Raw genomic sequence first — 22,251 nt, 5'->3', positions numbered from 1 at the left:
TCACACGCGTCGTATGCGCAACATCAAGCATTTGCGAGACCGAAAATTGTCGTAGTTTATGGCTGGGATTATAATGATTATAATGATGCCGATGAAAATGCACTTGCCAGCAAATTCTAGAGGCCACTTCAAATGGCGGCCAACTTTGTCTTGCGATGTCAACCAACATCGACCACAGCGGCAACAAAAGCATAAACCCAGAGCGAAGAACCAACTACCAACAGTCATCAGTCTGTCAGTCTGTCAGTTTGTCAGTTGTCAGCAGTTCGCTGTTTCTGTTGAGTTCGTGCTCATTAGTGTAGCGCTTATGATGATAATTTGGATTAAGCCAAGAGATGAACTTGCCCGGAAGCGTTTTGCATTTCGCTTAACATAAATCCTCTTCCAATCGCAAACGCAAAGAAGCCTCTTCAAATACAAAAAAAAAAAAACAGAAACAGAAAACTTAGCAAAAATGCTAAATAAATACAATACAACATATTGGATCAAGTTTCAGTTTGCTTGCTGCCAATTATTGACAACTACAAAATGTTTATATATGTTACTCGACTCTTTCGTTATTAGACTTCGTATTGAAGAAAACTCTGGATCATCATTTTTTCATTGTTTTGCTTTCATTATGATTGTTTCATTCTCATAACAAATAAGCTCATGCTACAACATGCAAATATCTGCGTAATTGCTTTTAATAATCTCAAAACACAATATCAAATGTTTTCTTTTCCATTGTCAAACACACAAAATTCCAAAAGTAACCGAACACGATTTTAGTTTGCCAATTGAAGTCTTTAAAAATGTGGAAATTATAAGGAATATTTTGTAATTATTTCTACTACTACTTAATGCAAAATTAATCAATTGCAAGCCAATAAGTCGAAGCTTCATATTTCACTGGTGGCGTATACTTAATCTACTTTTAATATGTGTTTTTCTTCATATATTTTGATTTATATTTTTTGGGAGTATAAAAGATGATAGATAATGCAAAATTAATCAATTGCAAATGTTTTCTTTTGCATTGTTAATACAGACATTTTTAAAGTACATAATTGAATATGAGTATCCAAAAAAGGGGAAAAGATAAGGAATATTTTGCAATAATTTGTGAAACTATTTTGATTTATATATTTTGCATAATGTTAGCAGCTGTTGGTAGAAAATTAAATCAATTCCAAGCCATCAAGTCGAAGCTTAATATTTCACTGGTGGCGTATACTTAATCTACCTATAGTAAGTGTTTTACTTCATATATTTATATGTGCAATATCGAAAGTTTTCTTTTGCGTTGCAAAACACCAAAATTTCAAAAGTAACCGATTATAATTTAATTTTGCCATTAAAATTAAAATTGAATATTTTTCTATAATTCTTAGGATTATAATAGATGGTAAGTAATACAAAATTAATCATTTGCATGTCAACAAGGCTTGTCTTAATATTTCTTATATATTTATACATTTGTGCGGCTTAAAATGTTTTGCTTATTTATTTGCACTATAAAATATTTGGCTTTGCATTGACAAACACAGGAATTCGATAAGTAACTAAATATGTTTTATTTTTGCAATGGAATGGGGATTAGGAATATTTTGATTTATATTTTTGGAACTAATAAAATTAATCAATCTCAAGCCCAGAAGTTAAGCCTTAATATTTAATTGGTGGCGTATACTTAATCTGCATAATCATATATTTATATGTGTTTTTTTTTGCATTGCTTGACAAAAGTATTTTCATTCCAAAAGTAACTGAATTTTATTGCTTTTTTAATTGGCAATATAAACGTAATAAGATAAGAAATTGATTCACTAATATGTGCAATTTTGTTGGACAAATTTTTTTTTGAATTACGCTAGATAATGCAAAATTAAGCAATTGCAAGCGAGCAAGTTGAGTCTCAATATTTCATATACATATACATATTTAAACATATGCGCAATAATGTTTCATATAAATCTGTAACGTTTGTGTTTGCATTGTCAAGCAAAGAAATGAAAAACAATTGTTTTATTTTACAATACGAGTATCAACAAGTAAGAAAGCTACAATGAAGTGTGAGCGACTGTGAGATACCCGCTATCCGTTATTCTTAAAATATACCAAATAGTATAAAAAGTGAACTTTATAAATTTTCTGCCACTTCTTTAGCAACAATATTATTATGTGATTCATATTTTTGTGCGTTGTGAAATTAAATCAATCACTGACCAACTCACTCTTTGATAAGTTATTTCAACGGTGGCGTATACTTAATATATTTATGTAAGGCAAAGGAAGAAAAATTGTGTGTGTGTGTGTGGAGTTAGTCAGCAGTCAGTAGTGCGTCATTGTGAATGGGATGATGTTCGCACATTTCATTTATCTAATTAGCATAATTTAAGTACTCACAGCTGAGGAAACCAAAGATTTACATTTATTTTCGCATCCAACTGAAAGCTATGCGCTCGCATCTCTCTCTTGGATCGCAGTCAAAGCAGCTCACAGCTTGCGTACCTTTTGCTGCATTATTTGTGCTGGGTAAATGCATAAAATAAATAAGCAAAAAACACAAAAAAAAAAATAAGAAGGGATGCCAGAACATACAAACATATATATGTATGTATATGGAGTGAGTACAACGCTCTTAATGCGAGGGGCAGGTGGAGTTATAATAATAAATAAAGGCGACTCGCTCTCGACGAGTGGCAACTCGACGCAGCGGTTTCACACGCAATTAACATATTCTCTCTGTTTCATTAAAATTGTTGCACTCACCGAATGGCTAAGGGCTACTCCCACCTTCCACTTCTTCACCCTTCCACCCTCCTCTCGCACACACACACACAGAGAGAAACAAACACAATCCTATCCAACTGGATCAGGATTCCGAGTAGTCTGATGTGCTTTTTGCAGTTCGCCTTTCTACACGTACGCTACTCACTATTTTTTGCTGTATTTCACTTATTTTAATTTTCTTTCACTCCACGCTCTTTTTTTTTGTTTTTTAATTATTTGTGTGTTTTCGCTTTTTATTCAATTACTTGTACACACTGAAAGAGCGAGAGAAGTTTTAAAACGAATAATTATCTATGGGATTTCGAGATAGGCGGATGACAATCCAATTGGTTATTATGAGGAGGGGAAGGCGGAGGGAGAATGGTAAAAATGTTGCAATTCACATTAATGCCGCATCACTTTGCAATGCCGCATTAAACAATTAACAATTGTAATTGATAAACAATTAGCGCCAATGAAAATGAGCCGCAAAATGCCAAAGACAATAACACAGCAAAAAGCATTGATTGTGATTGAACACGAAATCGCGTATACCCCATACAGAAACACTCAATCAAAGTAGGGTATCTCGAATACAGACACCGGAATCGAAATCGGAATCGGAATACGTTTTTCGCCTTCGACTAGATCAAGGGGAAAAAAAGATGCTTCGAGTAATGCGAGTATTTAAATGTTTGGCAAATATAAATTGGAAAAGCATGAAACGTGCTGTCGTCATTTAGTTTCCAAACCAAACCGAACCACACAACTCATCCAACTCTGGAGGCCAACAACAAATCAATGGAGTAAAAGTCTAGCGCATGGTCGAAGCGTTAATAACGAGCACAAACAAAAAACAAACAAACACGTTGAACGATACAAATAACACGGCGTTGAAAATATCAATGTAAATACTAGAGGAGAGCTTACTCTCGTCGTCGTTGTTGTCGTCGTCACAAAACAAATCACTGCGACTCTCTCAGCTACAAAAGTGCGGCATGTGCGACAAGTGGCAATGTAACAACAAGATTCTCGACTCCAGTGCTTCGAGTTTGCTCAATCGAATGCAATAATAAACAATGTTATACAGAGATACAGTTTATTCTTGATTTATTTTCATTTTGCATCTTAAAAATGTATCTACAAAATGTTAAGTAGCTGATTAAGTCTTTAATTCAAAATATAGAAAAGTGACTTTTTGAATTTTAAAAAATAAAAATAGAATTTTCACCTTTTTTTAATTTAAATGCAATTTTTTAATGGCCAATATACTTAATTATTTATTTAAATATATCAGATATTTTTCCTTCTAACTTTATATAAATAAAATGCATCAAGAAATCTTAAAACCCGTGCATTTTTTTTTTTTTAATGTATTATTCATTTTGAATTCTTCGAATGGTCGTTTTATTTCTTTATTAAAATACATCAGTTATTTTTTCTCTAGTGTTTATGCTTTAATTGTATTAGAAATGTATTTTTTTTATGTTTTATGGCTATGAATATTTTTTAATATATTTTTTATTATTTACTTTTGTCCACTAGCTATATTTTTTATACTAATGTAAAGTTTTACAACTTTCAATAGACTTTTAATTATGTCGTTAAATATAGCAGCTAAACTTTCTTTATTAAATAAAAAAATACATTAAAAAATCGTCAATGATATGCTATTTTTCATTATTATCAAAGTCATTTTTCTATGTGTTGAATTATATAATATAATTTGAATAAGTTTTTATTTAAGCCAATTTTTCTCAACGAAATTTCAATGAATAGAATACTTACATTTTATTATATTAATATATACATATACATATATATATATATTTTTTTTTGTTATTTATTTCAATTCTCTAGCCAACTTCTCTCTTATAAATAGAAATAAATGAGATACATCTGATAAATATATCAATAAAGTTGATTGTTATGAAGTTCCGGATTAAAAAAACAACAAAAATATTTTTTTATTTCTTACTTAACTTTACTATTATTAACTTTTGTTGTATCGAATTGAAAACTTACCTACATAAATTAATGAAAAATCAATTCATAATCAAACTCTAATATTATTATGCTTTGATTTGAATGTCAGTTTAGTATTTAAATTTTTTAATTCTTTTGAAATTGTATTTTTTTTAATTTGCGAATTTAAATTATTATCAAAGATTTTTCTTGTTTTCTGTATCAGTTTCTACGAATTTGAATAGTGGTATACAAGTTTAAGAATTATTATTTATTTTGTTTTATTTATTCATTTTTTTATTTAATATTTATTTTGTTTCATTTATACATCTTTTGATTTATTATTTAATTTGTTTAACTTATTTTTTCTTTTTATATTTTTTGTTATTTTCAAATAATTAAATGAGTTACAAATATAGGCACAATGTTCTACGCATTTGATACGCCATCATTTACTGCGTAGCGCACAAACATGCTGAGAAAAAAATCCCCGAACTTTGAATTTATGTAAAACTGGTTAGCCGATAGTAGTTAGTTGTGTGTGTGTGTGTGTGTGTGCGTGAGAAGGGGAAGGGGGAGTTGTCGCTGCCGGTGCCGGCCTCTAGGTGTCTCTATAAATAAATGCAATAGACACGAGTCGAGGCTCAGTGCTGATTGAAGCATCGTTAACAACAGCAGCGCAATGCGTAAGGCAACTCTCATCGTCTGTTTAATGCTCGCCAGCTGCTGCTGGATGGGCCAGGCATATCCACAGAGTGCAGATGCCACAACAACCACATCCACCACAGCTAGTCCCGAGCAGAAGACTGAGGACAGCAGCAGCAGCAGCAGCAGCTCAACAACAACAACGACAACAACAACGACAGTTGCACCAAGCACCCAAGCAGCTGACTCGACAACAAGCAGCACAACAACTACAGCTGCACCTGACACCGCTGAAAGCAGCACTACTCCGAGCACTACCCCCAGCACTACTCCGAATACTACTCCCGCTACTACCCCCAGCACTACTCCCAGCACTACTCCAGCTTCCACCACAGCGGCGAGCAAAGAGAGCCAAGCATCGAGCACTACACCGGCTTCCGCTTCGACTTCGTCTTCGTCTGATGCCGAGCTGCAACAGTTGCTGCAGAAGTGCGAGCAGCTGCGTCACCGCAAGAAGCGGGACAGCTCATCGTCGGAGGAGGATGACGACAGCTCGGAGCACAAGTCGCAGAAGAAGGAGCGCAAGAAGCTGAAGAAGATGTGCAAGCGCCTGAAGAAGCAGCAACAGGAGCGCAAGGGAGATCAGGACCTCAAGGAGTTGGCCGACAGCTTCCGTGCTTACAATGCGCGTCAGAGCGAGAGCCAAAAGAAAAATTAAGCCAAACTAAACTCAGTTCTATTTTCTTTTCTTTTTTTTTTCCTTGTGTAAACCATTTTTTTTATTATTAAATTATGAATAAACAACAATACAGAGTAGCAAAATTGAAGTATCACAAATTGGTCGCTGACCCAATTGAGTGCTAAGCGAGCGAGCGAATGTTGATCGCTTTGCTAATTCATAAGTCAAACATCAACACTGAATTTATACTCCCGCAATAATTGAAAGCGCAAATCAGTCGTCAATTTGTAATTTCTCTACAAATTTGTTATTTGCGCGGTAAATAAACAATTTCTATATTCGGTTCTCTGGTTGGATTAATGGATATGCATCTGAATCAACAACTGCAGATTCAATAAATAATCTAGGAAGAAAGATATATGTAAATAATTTACGAAAAAATAAGTATTAGAAGAAATCACATTTATAAATGTTTTGTAAATAAATAGGCAAGCAAACCAATGATGGGAATATATAATATAATATTTCGCTTACTTTCTCTAGGAACATTATAAATATAAAATACATTAACAAGTTGAACAAATGTGTTTTCGTTTTTAAAACTTATTTATTATATTGTAGTGGCATAAATATATCTTAATAATATTAACAAACAAATAATGTGAAAAATATACATATTATCGTTCTTACTTACTCTTAACGAGCTTACATATTTTTTTTTTTATATATTTTATTGTAAATATATTTATATCTTTTTAAATATAAGCAAATGCTGTGAATAATATATTTTCACGCTTATTTGCCTCCACACTTATGAATATTCCTCAAACTAAAATACATTTTATTTATTTGCTGTTACTTACGAATTCACATTAAGCTGCAATCGTATTTGTGTTTATAGATATTTTTCCACTCCGTACTACAAGTATATATGGGAAAAATTTAAACAAAACCCTATTTTTATTTTGATTAAAAATGAATCTGATAGCTCTTCAATATCTCTAAAAATATTGATGACCCAGATCTATAGACTTATTCTGAAAATTGTTTCACTTTGTATTTTTTTTACTGTAAATAACGTCACACGTGACAAACTCTGTCAGAGAATTACCCATATCTAAAATATATAAAAACATAACAAAATGTGTCTAATTACAAAAGTATATATATATATGAAAATATGTATTTATTTCTCTAAGAAATCTAACAGTTGTCTTTTGTAAACTACTAAAATAAAAATCATTTACTATAAACATTAATTTGTATTCCGTTCCATTTAAAGCACTAATAAATTTGATTTCAAATTAGTCGAAAAGAAAATATAAATGGACAAACTTGAAATGCAGCCTTTACTTTTACTTAACTGTTAAACAAGATTTGAATTTGGTTAGAAAATGCTTTTAATTCAAAAGAAAAATCTGAAAAAGCTGAAGAACTTACTATGTTAAAATGATAAGCTACACAAAAACTCGAAAAAAAAACAACACGTAGATAAAATCATAGTCAATGTTCATTGGAATTAATTCGTTTTCTTTTGCTGTAAAACATAAACAGGTTTTGTTAGTCGAAACTTAATGGAGTGCCAAGCCCACAATCAAGCTGTGCGCAGTATTCTCTGACACACTGTGAGCCAGCCACATGAGTTATTATTCTATATAGAAAAAAAATGTACAAATAATTTGAAATAATTTGTTAGTAATGTATAATAACAAAAAAAAACGAACAAATTGACCTGTCTAATAACACATACAAATACACACACACACACACACACACACTGTGTTATTAGTTTCGATCATGAATTCATGATAAATTCTATAATAATTTGTTAATTGTGCAATTGGAATATTTCCAAAAACAGGTTTCACAAACAATCATAATGGATGAAAACGTTTTACTCAGAACTCACGTCTTTATTTTGTTTATTTATTTCGATGCTTAAGTCTTTGGTAAATATTAATGATTGGCGGCTTTAAAACAGATCCAAATGTCTATGTACATAGATCAACGAAATTAGTTGAATGTTTGAATTAATTTTTTCGTGTTATGCTGTTGTTGTTGTAGCCCAAGTGTCTGGGCCAGGTCAATTCAATTTGGTATGCGACGCATAAACATTTCACGGTCCACGTTTTGGCCACAAGCATAGAGAGTTGAGCGTCGATTGTTGGTTGATCGTTCAAGAGAGAAACAAAAAAAAAAAATCATTTGCATATGCGAAACCAAAATAGAGGGGAAGAAATTTGTTAATAAGCAAAAATGATAATGAAGCCAGAGTTCAGGCATTGAACTCATAGAAAGCCAACAACAAAAAAAACAGAGTTTTGTATGCTTATTTGCAGTTCTTCTTGCTGTTCTCTTTTCTTTTTCTTTTTGCGCGGCTCAGGAAGATGTCCGTTGTCCGTCGTCTGTAAATGGGTCGAGACCCGGCATTAGAGACGTGCTTTGAACTTTGAAGCTGCGGCCCGAACTGTGGCTAATTATGCACAAGCCTCAAGAATCAGCAAAAAAAATGAGTGAGAAAAAAAAAATGTATGCCGTTAGAAGCTAATGATTTATACGCTGAAATCGATGTGAGTCGAGCAAGTTAATATAAGTGGCAGGCCGGCCAGATTCCCGACTCAGTTTGAGAACACAACACACATCAGCAACACAATGAAGTTATCGTCTTTGCTGCTGGTCCTGGCCCTTTCGGTCGGTGGCCTCTCACTGGTGAGCGGTAAATTTTTTTGATCCTCCTTCCACCCCTCGAAACGGAAGTCAACTAAATCGCATTCCACAACTCTTTTACTCCCTTTTACTCTGCAGCACGCGATGAACTGCGTCCAACTGCGGCGCCATTGATCAGCTCGACGGTGAAGCCAACGAGCGCACCAAAGTTCGACACGAAGCCAACGAAGCCGCTGATGATCATCAATGCGCCGCCAATGAAGCAGAAGCATTTGGTGCCCGTTGCCGTTGAGGCGCAGCCACAAGTCGAGGCAGCACAACAGCAGCAGCAGCAGCTGAAGTCATCGGTGCAGGTGAAGGATGCGAAGCCGTTGCAGGTGACGGGTTTCATCACCAAGTCGGGCAACATCTATGAGATCGAAGACAAGCGCGGCATCGGACACATTGAGCCACGTCAAGCGGATCAGCCCGCCGAGCAGCAGATCGTTTGCAACTACGGCAACGTTGTCATCTACAGCGATGTGCCCTGCGATGAGGTGACCAACGTGCAGATCGGTGAGGTGCAGTCCCTGAAGAAACCCATCGAGGAGCAGCAACCAGCTGCTGCTGTCGAGCAGCCAGCCAACGAGATGCAACAAGCCAGCGATGAGCAGCAACAGCAGCAGCAGCAGCAGGAGGTGAGCAACAACACAACGGGCAACACGCCACGTCAGCAGGGCAATCAGCAGCAGCGTCGTCGTCGTCGTCGTCCAGCCAATGCCCAGCAGCAGCGTCGTCGCGTCAATGGCAACCGCAATGGCGTGCGTCGTCGCATCCGCATCCGCAATGGCAGCGGCAACGGAAATGCTGTTCGCAATGGCAACGGCAATGGGAATCGTCGTGTGGTGCGTCGTCGTCCCAACGCCCAGCGTCGTGGCAATGGACAGCGTCGTCCGGCCAACAGGCAACAGCAGCAGCGTCGCCGTCAGCAGCAACGTCGCCGCCAACAGCAGCAGCAACAACGTCGTCGTCGCCAACAGCCACAGCGTCGTCGTCTCCAGCAGCCACAGCAGCAGCCACAGAAGCGTCGCATTCGCGAGGATGAAGATGTCTAAATTGCAGTCAGAGTCTTAGAAGTCAGAGTTGCCACTTAACCCTAAGTTGCTCCACGTCTGACCCTCCTTTCACTTAAGCAGCCTCAAAGACAAACGAATTCAATAAAATGTTTACCAAAAAACACTTCGAATCTCATCTTCATTTCCATCTCCAATTGCAACTGCAACTGGAATTGAGTATACACTTTGTCCGGGGGAATCAGGGAATTCATCATTCACAGAAGCTGAAGTAATTAAAATAATGAAGAAACGATTAGGAATATCATAAAACAAGATTAAACAAATGTTTTTAATATATTGTATGCAACATTTTTGAATGGCATACGATTATATAAGAAATTAAGTTATTGATGAAAGATTACTTTATAAGAAAGATCTTCTAGAAAATAATATATTGAAGTATATTATTACATATACATGTATATGTATATAAAATTTAATGTAAGTTGGTCAACTGTATGCAACTCGAAAGCAATTTTTCATCTTTATCACTTTATCTATATCTGCATCTGCATATATTTATGTCTATGTATCTATATCTATATCTAAATCTAAATCTGAATCTAAATCTATATCTATATCTATATCTATATCTATCTATATATCTATGTTCTATGTATCCATATATATCTCTAGCTGTATCCTATATATCTACATCTCGATATATCTTCCTCCTTTGTTGCGTACTCCCTTGTGCAACTGGATGTCACGACTTGAGAGTCCTTTTTTGACTCAGTTTGTCACATTAATTGTAACTAGATTTTCGACTCGACTCAACTCTAGTTGACTCGACTTTTTGTTCAACAAATTTGCGAGGGAAGCTCGCTCTAGGGACAGGGAGGAAATGGGGATGGGGAAGTTATGTGCGGGTTGCGGGTTATGGCATTTGGGCTGCGATGTCAGCATCAGCTTCAGCGTCAGTTACACGTAAGAACAAGAGGAAGCTGAGAAATTTGCGCGCTTGGGCCCAGCGCACTTAACACATAAAACAAATACAAAATACAACAGCAGCAGCAGCATGGACAGCAACAACAAGAAGTAGGAGAAGGGAGAGGAGAAGGCAGGCAGAGTGAGCCCCAGCAGCGAGAGAAGCGCACAAGAAAGTCATTCAAAAGTCAACCAACTTTCTTCTTTTGAAACACGTTAAAGAGCAGAAAAAAGAAATACTTATACACGCACACACACACACACACACACACACTTGTACAGTATGCGTTGCGTCAGGGGGCAACATGGAAACTTGTAAAGCAGCAACAACAAAAACGGGGAGAAGAACAACAACAAGAACAACAAGTGCAAGTCGCCTGCTGATTTTCCTTTGTTGTTTGCATGCACACGAATACCCACACAGAGCACACCACCCCGCTCACCTCTCCGCCCCTATTCCTCCTCCGCAGCCTGCTGCTGCTGCTTGCCCTGATTCTGGGCAGAAAACTGCTGCTGCACTTCTGTCTTCGTTGCGACTTCGCCTCTCCAAGGAACCATCAAAATGTGCGCCACGTTGACGTCGTTGCTGTTGTTCTTGTTGCTGTTGTGCTCATGATTGTTGTTGCTGTTGTTGTTCACATTGTTGTTGTCGCTGCAGTTGTTGCTGTGCGTTGAGCCTGCAAGTTTATCACCTCATTGTTTTTGCACGTCGAGGCTAGAGCTCATTGTCGTCGCCTCTGTTCTCTTCTGTCTCTCTTTCTCTCTCTCTCGCTGTATTTCTTTCTGTCTATCTCTCTCGTTGCTTGCCTCGCCGAGTGTGTCATTTGCTGTTGTTGTTTGCGCGACTTTTATCGCTGACTGCAGCAACACCAACACCAATATCAACACCAACACCAACAGCAGCAGACGCAGTCGCCACCTGCAGCTGCAGCCACTCGAATGTGCCACTGACGACGACCTCAAGCTCAAGCTGAAGCTGAAGTTACGAGTGACGAGTCGTTGTTGCTGCTGTTGTTGCTTACTTGCTTCGCCATAAAATGCACATATGCAAATTCGAATGCAAGTCGGACTTGGCCATCTATGGCTAAGTAACTGCCCTAGATGCCACCATCGCGAATCGCGATGCATCCATCGGCCAATCAAAAGACTTCACTTCCCTCTGATTTAGCTGCCATGGCAATAAAACTCTGATTGAGTGCGGCCCTGGGATAAACTGCATATGTTAAAAGTGAATTGTTAAAGCAATGTGCGACACTTGCTTTACAGCAACAAATATCAAAGTAACCAACGTACTACCACAATACATCAATGCTTATATTAACATGACAATTTAGTGCACAATTAACTTTAGTATGCATAAAAGATTATATTCTTCAGTGCATATAAAGTATTACAGTTTTTTCTTGTTAATTATAATATGGTAAATTATAATATATAAATATTTAAGTATGTTAAATACATATATAGTGTGTTTTATCAGTTTAAAATAAATTGCTCTACTCTGTATACAGATGTGTTATTTAAAAAAGCAGTGCTTACGACCTGCAAGTTTAAGCTTGAAAACTACTATTATAATTGGTTTGAATGAATATATTATTATGTGAAAAAACTAAGCACACTAATATTATAAGATTTCAACATTAATCAACTAATATTTAAGTAATGTTGTAAGTTTCTGTATAGAAATAGGTACGTACATTTCATCGAAAAAAGTTCAGTACAAATTAATGAAGTCAAAATACAGATTTTATTAAAAATTTAATTGATAACACTACTATCACAAATCTTCAGACTGGGTGTCAAAGTTCGTCTAACCATGTGTTATTAATCTACTACTAAACAATGAGAAAGCAAAATAATTTATAAATGTAATATATAAAAAGATATAAATGTGTAATGTTTAGGTATTAAAATACTAACGAAACATATAAAGTATGTAGTTATATGGTAATTGTTGTATATATGCCAAATTAAATAATGTGCAGAGCACAAAAAGTGTAGAACAAATTTCAATTTTAAGAATCATAATAGAAATAAGTATTACATATTTATTTGTACGGATTTTTTACATTATAAACAAAAGAAAAAATACAAAACAATAGGAATTAAATTTTATAAAATAAGCGAAGCAGCAGACCAGTGAACAATTAAGAAAACACAAATCTCTATCATAAGCAGTCAGCAAAGTTTTTTCAGTACTCCAAAACAAAGAACATATTCTAATTGTAGTACAGTGTATGTGAGTTTTACTGAATGATCCTAAAAGTATGCAATGCGAATTGAGGAGAGAAGCGTGATTATGGCTGTGACTGAAGTTGTGAAGCGAGCGACGGACGACGCTCGACGATGCAGCAGGTGTATCAATAACTGTAACCGTTAAATGCTTTTGGGGCTAAACGACTGAAATTGCTGTGAAAAGCTCAACTGGCCAATAAACCAATATTGAATGGGGGTCACCCAGAGCGAGCGAGAGAGAGAGAGTGAGGGAGGGAATGAAGAGCAGGTGGTGGGGGAGGAAGTTGTGTAGTGGAGTAGAGTAGAATACGTGACTGAGAGCGCGCCCAGCATTTAGCTTTGTCAAACACAAATCCTTTGGGCAAAGAGTTCGTTGGCATCGCACACATATTAGGGCAAGCGAAAGAGAGAGACAGAGTGACAGAGAGAGAGATAGAGAGAGAGAGATAGCAGACATAATCGCATAAAGATAAAACAGTTTAATGTCGCAGCCGAACAAAGCAAATGCCTAAAGTAGAAAACGCAAAAGACGAAGATGAAAATGGAGATGAAGATGACGATGTCGATGACGATGACGATGAAGTTGAAATTGAAGTCGAAGCTAGAAAACGACCCCATTGACCCCTCCTAAAAGGGGGGAACAAGATGGAGCAACGCGCAACAATATAAACAAAAGGCGCCCGACGGCGTTTGCTGAAAACGCGAAAATCTGTCAATTATTTAAATCGCCTGCCAAAAATCTGAGGCAAACCCAGGTCGCTAAGCCCGCAGGCGACTCGACTCAACTCGACTCAAGTGGAAATGGATAGTCAGTCCAGTCCGCTGTGGACAGCAGCGGGTGGTCCAAGAGTTGGGAGTGTCCTTGCTGCCAGTTGAAACTATGTTTGCTTGCGCCTTTGCGCTTGATGAAGCCGCCTTGTCTGTTGGTAATTAACATGAAAATAAGCGCATTAACATCATGGGATGCCAGCGGTTTATGTGCCTGATGAATGAGATGCAAAATGCGAAACACGAGTGACAGAGAGAGAAAGAGAGCGAGCGCTATGTAAATGGAGACAAAGTTGGGGATGGAGAAACTGGATGGAGGATGGTTTAAGGGCTTGTCCTTGCCCCTTGGCAACAGAGAAATGACTTCAACGTGGGCCCTAATTATGAAATCGAAATCGAAACCAAATATTTCGCCCCAGCGAATTTGCCGCGAAAAACGAAAAGCGCGCAAATTAAAATAATAAATTCGCTAAATTAAAGAAGGAAGTCATTAAAGGCCGCGCTCTTGCTGTTGCTGCTGCTACGACTGAGGCCTCCTCCATGCACCGAGAGCACTGAGAGAGAGCCTTTTGTGTCCTGGCGACGACGTCATTAGCAGCATTTACACGTCGCACGTTGAAGCCAAAGGATAATAAGTAACAACGACGACGACGACGACGACGACGCGACGCTCGCGATGCGATGCCCGGCAAAAGTGTGAAAAGAAAAGCGGCGCTAAGACAAAAACTGACACAAATTAAACTGAAATTAGTTGCAACTCACTTCGCCGGACGTCGACGACAGGCCACATCTTCGTCCTCATCTAGCTGGTCGTCTTCTTTGTCTTTGTCATCGTCATCTCGTCGTCGTCGTCGTCGTCTTTAGCCTCGTCTTTGTCATTTCCATTTGCAGTTCTTTCATCCTCTCATCATCGTCCAACATCGTGGCCCCGTCTGTGAATGTGTCAAGCCCAAAGTGGCTGCTAATGAGCGGCACATGGTCAGGGTAATGACGAGGCACCTCCTTGCTTAGAAGGACCCACTTCTCTCCATCCATCCCATCCATCGCCATCTCCTGATCCATCTTCAGTTGACCCAGCATCATATTAGACATCCATCTGGCAGGTCAAAACCCAAAGAGAACTTAACACACAGCTGCATTGCGCACGTTGTTGTCACTGAAATTCAAATACTATCAGAACTCTCTATAAATAACTTTTTAGTTTTGCGTAGTTACAAACATTCCAAATGGATTTTGGACAGCAATAGTTGGGTTCAAATGATCCTCGTCACTTTGACTTGTTGTATCTCTCGATTGATAACATAATCACATTTCACTGCTACAGATTTATTTCTAGCGTAGAAGGTGAATTTTCTCTGGTTATTTTATATTTTTACAACTTCATTCATTCACTCTCATTTCATCACGTTTCCGCAGCTTCGATCACACACGAGCGACGCTTTCTTATTCATTCTGTTATCGATACTTCTTTGTTTTAAGTGCTGTGTAGTGTGTCATAATTACTAATTTTCAGTGCTGAGTAGAATGTGATGTTTGCTTTATTAAAGTGCTGAGTAGCACAGCACAGATAACTTTTAGTGTTGTGTATTGTGTAGAAATTAACGGATTGATTTAAAGTAATTTAGTTGCATATTAGTTTTGTTTGCAATTTATATTTTGCAAATATAATATAAAATATATATTATAATTATACAAATTATATTAATTCTCTTTTATTGCAATATTTATCTGTCGAATGTTTTTACTTGATTTTGTCAGGTGTTTTTATATTTGGAAACGCATAAATGATTTTGTCTGTTTAAAAATTCAAATGGGAACTAAAATTTAATATACAGAAGAGTATGTATTCTATACAAAATAGGGCAGAAGGTGGCATATCCGACCCTATAAAGTATATATGTATACTCTGGATCAGAGCCGAGACGATATTGCCAGTCTTTATGATTCTCGGGCTACGTTAAGATGAAAATAGTAAGTGTTATAAGGTCTGGGGAAAAAAGCACACTAAAAATATGATATATCTTGCAATGGTATATTTTGAATGAAGCACTATATCAAAATATACCAAATATAGTCTTTAGTATATGTGTATTTTTGTTTAGTATTTTTGCGAAACATTAATTTGGTATATTTTAAAATTAATACCACACTATTTTGCTTTTATTTAAAATTGTCTTTTTTACTATCGATAAAATACATAGTTACTTAATATAAAAAAAAATAAAAAAAAACACAGAATAATGGTAATCCATAGTTCTATAGACAATTTCAAATCTATGTAAGACTTCGGTGTTCGATTATCTTATTTGAATAGTTAGAAGAAAGAATAAACATTAATGGAAACCTCAAATTTTGTAAAATTAAAAAAAAAAATGGTTCCCAAACCATTTTTCTTTTCCCATCAAGTCTTATACCCTGTAAACTTTCGATGCTCAAGCTGTTCTTCATTTCTCGCAGTTAGTTGTGACAATTGCAGAGTCAAAAAAAAAAAAACACACGACATTTCCTCGTGTAACATCAAATTAAAAATAAAAATACAAGAATTCTGACAGCAACTCGTTAAAAATGCACAAATCAATATTGTCAGGAATCCGGTTCATTCACAATTTCCAGAGTACGAGACAGACTACCAACTGTCTGTCTGTCGCACTCAGTTCTCCCTCTCCTTCCCTCTCTGTTTGTCTCCACCGCCAAGGTGGCGACGTCACAGTCACAATTCGAATCCCAATCTGAATTCGAAGCCGATGCCGAAGTTCTGGTCTCTGGATTGACTCGAGTTGCCACCACACACACACACACACACACATCCACACACGCACACACACACACATGTGTCAAGCTGCCGTCTGACATATCGTGTCTATTTTGAGCAGAGGCAAAGTCTTATTTTAGTCCAATCCCAAGCCCAGGACGAAGCAGAGTTTGAGGCGGGTTCCTGTTTTGACGTGGCTCTTAACGAGCCCAACTGCCTTCTGCCTGCTGCCTCACACTCCAATCAAATAAAATTAAAATAAAAATATATAAAAATAAAATGTATAAAATATTTTGTGCTAATTTTGTCACGCCCCCAACTCCAACTCGATTCATGCCGCCCCCTTTATTTTTTGTGTATTTTATTTTTTGTATTTTATTTTATTTTGTTGAGTTTATAGCAGGCGACGCGTCGCTGGGGCCAAGGCGAGTCAACTTTTGCCAGTTCTTTCAACTTGGCCGGAAGCGTTAAGCGTTCGAAGGGCGAGGGAGTGGAGACAGCGGAGGCGGGGGCGGGGGCGACGGGGGATTTGGTATGAGCATGGGCGATACTTTGTGTTATCAGCAGTCAGTTAGTAACGGAAACTTTTTAAACGTTTTCGAAACAAGTTGAAATTTAAATAAACCTTCTCAATTTTTGACGACCCCGTCTCCCGATCTACTTACAGTCCTCCCCCTCGCTTTCCCCCCGGTCCCCGTCTACCGCCGCCATATGAATGCCAAGTTGAGACAACAAAATCGCCAGAGAAATGAAACTTTTTTGCCAAAGAATTGTAATTCTTTGCCTTCACTTTGCATTTCAGAGTTGACGCTGCGACTCAAGAAAGACTCCAAAAGGCACCAGGACTACACACAGACACACACACACATACAGAGGGAGTGAGAACTTCAGGACTGCGAGGACTCGAAGACTTCGGCTCTCAACTTGCTTTTTGTGCCCATAAAATCGACTTAAATTTTTATTGCGACAAAAAACTGTTTGGCAAGTGAAAAGAAACGCGCGCGCAAAGTGCAATGCAGTTGGCAATGTTCTTGCTTGTCGAGGAAGAGAGGGGGTGGGGAGGGGGAGGGGGAGGGAGGTAAGGAGAAGTAGTGGGCATGGTCGCGGGGCAGCGGTTTGTAAGTGCAGTCGACAACGATGGTAAAATCGCATTATGGCAAAGCATTTTTTTCGCTCCCCTTTTCCCGCTCTCGCGCGTTTCTGCTGCCACATGAGCAGTTGCAAATTATAGGGTATATCAAAGTTGAAACTACCCTGCAGATGCACATAAAGTGAATAAGAATTTATATGTTATTTTGCTATCCACGCTTTTGTTCATTTGGTTTAAGAAAACTTTAACGCGGTATCTGAAAGTCATACATACCCCATAAAATGCACGCTTCTTTTTGGCATCTTGGATTTTGTTCTTTTTTTTTTGGTATAGTCGTTGCCCAATTTTCAGTGAGCACTGTTTTCGTACATATTTTTTCGCGGCGCCCGAAAGTATGCTATGTTATAATATTTTCGCTTATGCTGCCGCCCTGCCGCACTGCAGCCCTGGTAGGAGACGGAGAAGGAGCAGGCGAAGGAGTGAAGGAGTAGAGCAGCGGCAAGTGGCAAGTTCAAAAAGTGCCAACGATGCCGACGATGAAGGCAACGAAATAATAAAAAGCAAACTTTTTACCAAGTTGACTTTGACACATTGGGCCAAGACAAACAGACAGATGGTGGAGGGGTGGATAGGGACGGGGGGCAAAAGGGTGGAGGCGGGAGGCGGGAGGAGAAAGAGAGAGTTGGATTGCTATGGATAGAGGAAAACTAACCGCACAAGACCTCAATCCGTTAGCTCTTGCATGAAAATGGCATAACAAAATTGTCGGTCAGACTTGAAAAGAGACAGAGAAAGATACAGAAAGAGAGGGAGGTAGTATGTATATATGCTGATCACTCTGGAAATCGTATTTGCTTGCGCTGTAGTGCAACAAAATAGACGTACTTATATTTGTCTTGGCAAAATGAAAATGTAGCAAAACAACAAACACAAATTCGCTGGCGATTCAGGCCAAACTGACAAAACAGTGACAAGGAAAGTAAGAGAGGGGAAGAGAAAGAGCGAGTTAGAGTGACAGATGAGAATTCCATGAACTGCTGATTAATAAGTCATTTAACCAATAAGCTGGCAATAATTTGGCAGGTGAGTTGCAGCAGGACATCAGCGGTAAAATGTATAGCTTTGGGTAATTAGCAGTCATTCCCTTATTCTCTTTTTTTTATTGGGGAGTGAACTTAAGATCAAGTTGGCCAAAAAAAAAAAAAAAAAAACAAAGCATAAAAGAAAAGAAGCCAGCGCGGAGATTAATGAGCTCAAATGGCGCTGCTATCGCGATGAAAACCGTTGTTCTTCTTGCCCCAAACTCGCGAACTCTCAAAACTTCTGATAAGCGGTAGCGATAAGAGCGTCGCGAATAAATGAGACTCATTAGCGAAGTCGGAGCAACACTTCGATTTTTTGGCGGGTATATAAGCACAGTCTGCAGCCCAAGTAGAGCATACAGAGCACAACGCTTCAACTAGTCATTCGACTACAATTCAGCAAACACTTTCAGTTCAGAAACTTCCCCAAAAGCAAAGATGTTCAAGATGCAGGCGATGACAACGATGGCAGTCCTGTTGCTGATCTGCGGCCAAACTGCATTCGCAGCCAATGTGGAGCGTCAGCGTCGAGTGCAGACAACAGCCACTGCCACAAGCAGCGCAGGCATCGCCGGTGAACTGGCTCGCCTTGGCTTGCCACTGCGTCATGCCACCTACGAGACCAACGACGAATTCTACGAGACCTCCTCGAAGTCCCTGGTCAAACCTCACCCGGAGCCCTTGCCTGTGGCTCTCCCCGTGCCCGTGCCCGTTCAGGTGGCTTCGGAGCCCGAGTACAAGGTGTTCGATCTGTTGTCGGGCGGTGAACTGAGCGTCGGACAGGTGAGGCATCTGCTGCAGCTGAACGCCCAGGCGGAACCCGCACAGCAATTGCGTTTGCAAGTGCCCCAGAATGAGGCACGCGTCTTCTTCGGCCTGCGCCCTCAGGCACCTGGAAATGGTAACGGGACTGCGATCACCAACGTGATCAATAACACCGTCACTGTGACGCCCGCCTCAACGACAACGACGCCATCGACGACAACCACAACCCGTTTGGCTCCTCAGCTGTTGCCTCTGTCGTACTATCAGAATCGTCAGGTGTCGCCCTTCGGTGGCCTCTCCTATGGCCTGATCGATCCCAGCAGCCTGGGCTATGCCGGCAATCAGGTGCCTTTGGTGCCCATCAGTCTGGGCAACAATGCCGTCGGCTATGTGCCCATGAATCTGCGCATGTTCCGTCAGCTGATCGATGGCAACGCCAACAATGTTGCTGAACCCACTGTTGGTTTCACCTCCGTCGGCTCATTGTCCAGCCCCTTCACCTTCTCCTCCACCTTCTCCACTTTGCCCATTCGCGAGAGCGAAGAAGCCGCTGCTGCTGCCGTCAATCCTCTGGAATCTGTGGTGGACAACGATGCCGAGCTCGCTGACGATGCTGCCGAAGAGTCCGCTGCTCCAGCTGCCGCTGCTGCTGTTGCCAACGAGAAGGCCACGTTCCCCAATCGCCTGCAGCTCTTTGGCCAGAACTTGCGTCAGTTGCCCGTCCTGACCTTCGCCAAGAACTTGCGCCGCGTCCAAGTGGTTTAAGAAGAAGCTACGAAACTGCAAACTGCAAACTGAGCTGACCACGATTGACCCTCTAGCTGGATACGTAATCCAAAACCCTTTAGATGCTAATGTCATAATGTAATTAATTTAATTCCGCAATTTATGATCAACATTTTTTTTTTTTATTTATTCTAACTTATTTGCAAAAATATATTCAATTTTAAATTCACAAAACAAACATGCAATCGTTCTTTTCGTTTTACTTTAATTTCATCAAATTTACAGATCATTTTCTTATATTACATTATATAATTATAAAAGGAAGTTAATACAAAAATTAGTTGAGCTTTTTAAATAAAAATATTTTTATCATATATACAAATACTTCTAAGTAACTTTAAAATTCACAAAACATCTATGGAATATTCTTTTTTTTACTATTTACTTTTATGCCAGCAATTTAATGCAGCTCATTCTTTATTAAATTAAACAAAGGAAGTTCATGAAATCATTAGAAAATATATTAAACAAATCATTTTTTGAGTATGGATGAAATATTATTCAGTTAATTAATGCAAATTAAATTCACAAAACAAGTACGCAAACGTCTTTTCACCTTACTTTTATTCCAGCAATTTATTGCAGCTAATTTTGAATAAAATTTATGAATGGAACTGAATTTAAATATTTATTAAGCTTCAAATTCTAAATTTTTTTAATGAAAAGTATATCTCTATTAAGTTTGTTTCAAAAGTTTACCACGCCCTCCTCCGCCCCCTCTAATCGATAAAAATTTAATAACATGCGTAATTTTAAAACTAGATTTGCAATCAGATAATAATCTTAGCAGAATAATACCGCATTGTTCTGATCTTTGACAAAATGGGTAACGAGTATCTCACAGTCGAGCACACTCGACTTAAGCTTTCTTACTTGCTTAGTATTATTTGTAAAAGTTTTAAGTTGCTGTTGCTTAAATCTAAATACAGTTAATATAAAAACAGACATAATTTTAGTTATCTGAAATTCTTTTGGAATTTAAACTTTGTGTTAAAAAATAGATAAATCAATTCAATGAAATATGTTAGTCTTCAATTTGTTAACGCAATTCCTCTGCAAAATTATTGGCAGTAAAATAGATATTCGAAGTTGGGTTTTCATTCATTTCATGCACACGAAATGAGCGAACTCGAGTGAGCAGCCTTCACTTAAATTGTAGTTCGATTATAAATAAGTTTACAAATCATATCGATCAGCAGATACCCTGCCATAAATAAAGAGAATTACAGCATCAACTTAACAGAAGGATATTCAGGAAACCACAGTTTAATGCAGTAAATTTTGCCCATTGGCATATGCTAAATGCCAAGGCAAACTTGAGTTTATAATTGAGAAATTATTAGCTGCAATTGCAGATGCATGTAAATGAATCGTAGCAAATATTAAGCATACGTCCGGTTAGCCAGTGTCCATCAATCAAAGAACTAATAATGCAATAATGATTTTTGCTCCCCACATACATATATGTGAATGTGCTTGGCAAACAATTCAATTCAGTTAGAGAACAAAGAATAGAGAATAGAACAGAGTGCATAATCCTAATAAGAATGCGATTGCAAATTAAGTTGAAATTATATTAGATCGAATGGAATCGAGTCAGTTAGTCAAATAACTATTGGTGTACCCAAACCTGTAACCTTTTAGAAGATACAACTCGAGTACTCAAAGAACCTTTCTCAGTGAGTGTGTGTGTCAACAAAAACAGCATTTATAATTGGCATCGCATTTAACAGGAAAACTACTCACAACATCAAGCTGAGCATAAAGAACAGCGGCGAATGGAGCCGCACGCAATAACAAATTAAATAAATATAAGAAGCTTTTCAGTTAATAAGAAATTTTATAATTGGATTTTAGCCCAACAGCCGCAACAATAACAACAACAACAACAATAACAACCACTAATAACAACAACAACAACAACAACAACATCTTCGATAGGCAATGTAAAGTTCACAATTAAATTATAAAAGACGCTTTCCACATGGCCGAACATAAATACAGACATAATTTATATTCCTTTCTATATGCATAGCATAGTT

At 38.0% G+C, this 22,251-nt stretch overlaps 3 protein-coding genes across 3 annotated transcripts; all 3 read left to right on the top strand.

The window, feature by feature from the left end:
• Positions 1-5,352: 5,352 nt before the first annotated feature.
• Positions 5,353-6,197, top strand: LOC133848719 (uncharacterized). Its single transcript, XM_062284376.1, has one exon. It carries the CDS (start codon positions 5,402-5,404, stop codon positions 6,080-6,082), a length of 681 nt encoding a protein of 226 aa, XP_062140360.1. The 5' UTR covers positions 5,353-5,401; the 3' UTR covers positions 6,083-6,197.
• Positions 6,198-8,660: 2,463 nt separating this feature from the next.
• LOC133848457 (putative mediator of RNA polymerase II transcription subunit 26) lies at positions 8,661-9,917 on the top strand. Its single transcript, XM_062284021.1, has 2 exons — positions 8,661-8,759; positions 8,849-9,917. The coding sequence occupies exons 1-2, from the start codon at positions 8,696-8,698 to the stop codon at positions 9,802-9,804; spliced, it is 1,020 nt and encodes a 339-aa protein (XP_062140005.1). The 5' UTR covers positions 8,661-8,695; the 3' UTR covers positions 9,805-9,917.
• Positions 9,918-19,030: 9,113 nt separating this feature from the next.
• Positions 19,031-20,285, top strand: LOC133849276 (uncharacterized). Its single transcript, XM_062285225.1, has one exon. It carries the CDS (start codon positions 19,097-19,099, stop codon positions 20,186-20,188), a length of 1,092 nt encoding a protein of 363 aa, XP_062141209.1. The 5' UTR covers positions 19,031-19,096; the 3' UTR covers positions 20,189-20,285.
• The last annotated feature ends 1,966 nt before the right edge of the window (positions 20,286-22,251 follow it).

The sequence above is a fragment of the Drosophila sulfurigaster genome, chromosome X, assembly GCF_023558435.1.
Source record: "Drosophila sulfurigaster albostrigata strain 15112-1811.04 chromosome X, ASM2355843v2, whole genome shotgun sequence".
NCBI lineage: Eukaryota > Metazoa > Arthropoda > Insecta > Diptera > Drosophilidae > Drosophila > Drosophila sulfurigaster.
The sequence above is the reverse complement of the archived record's forward strand: the minus strand, read 5'-3'. Positions and strand labels throughout refer to the sequence as shown.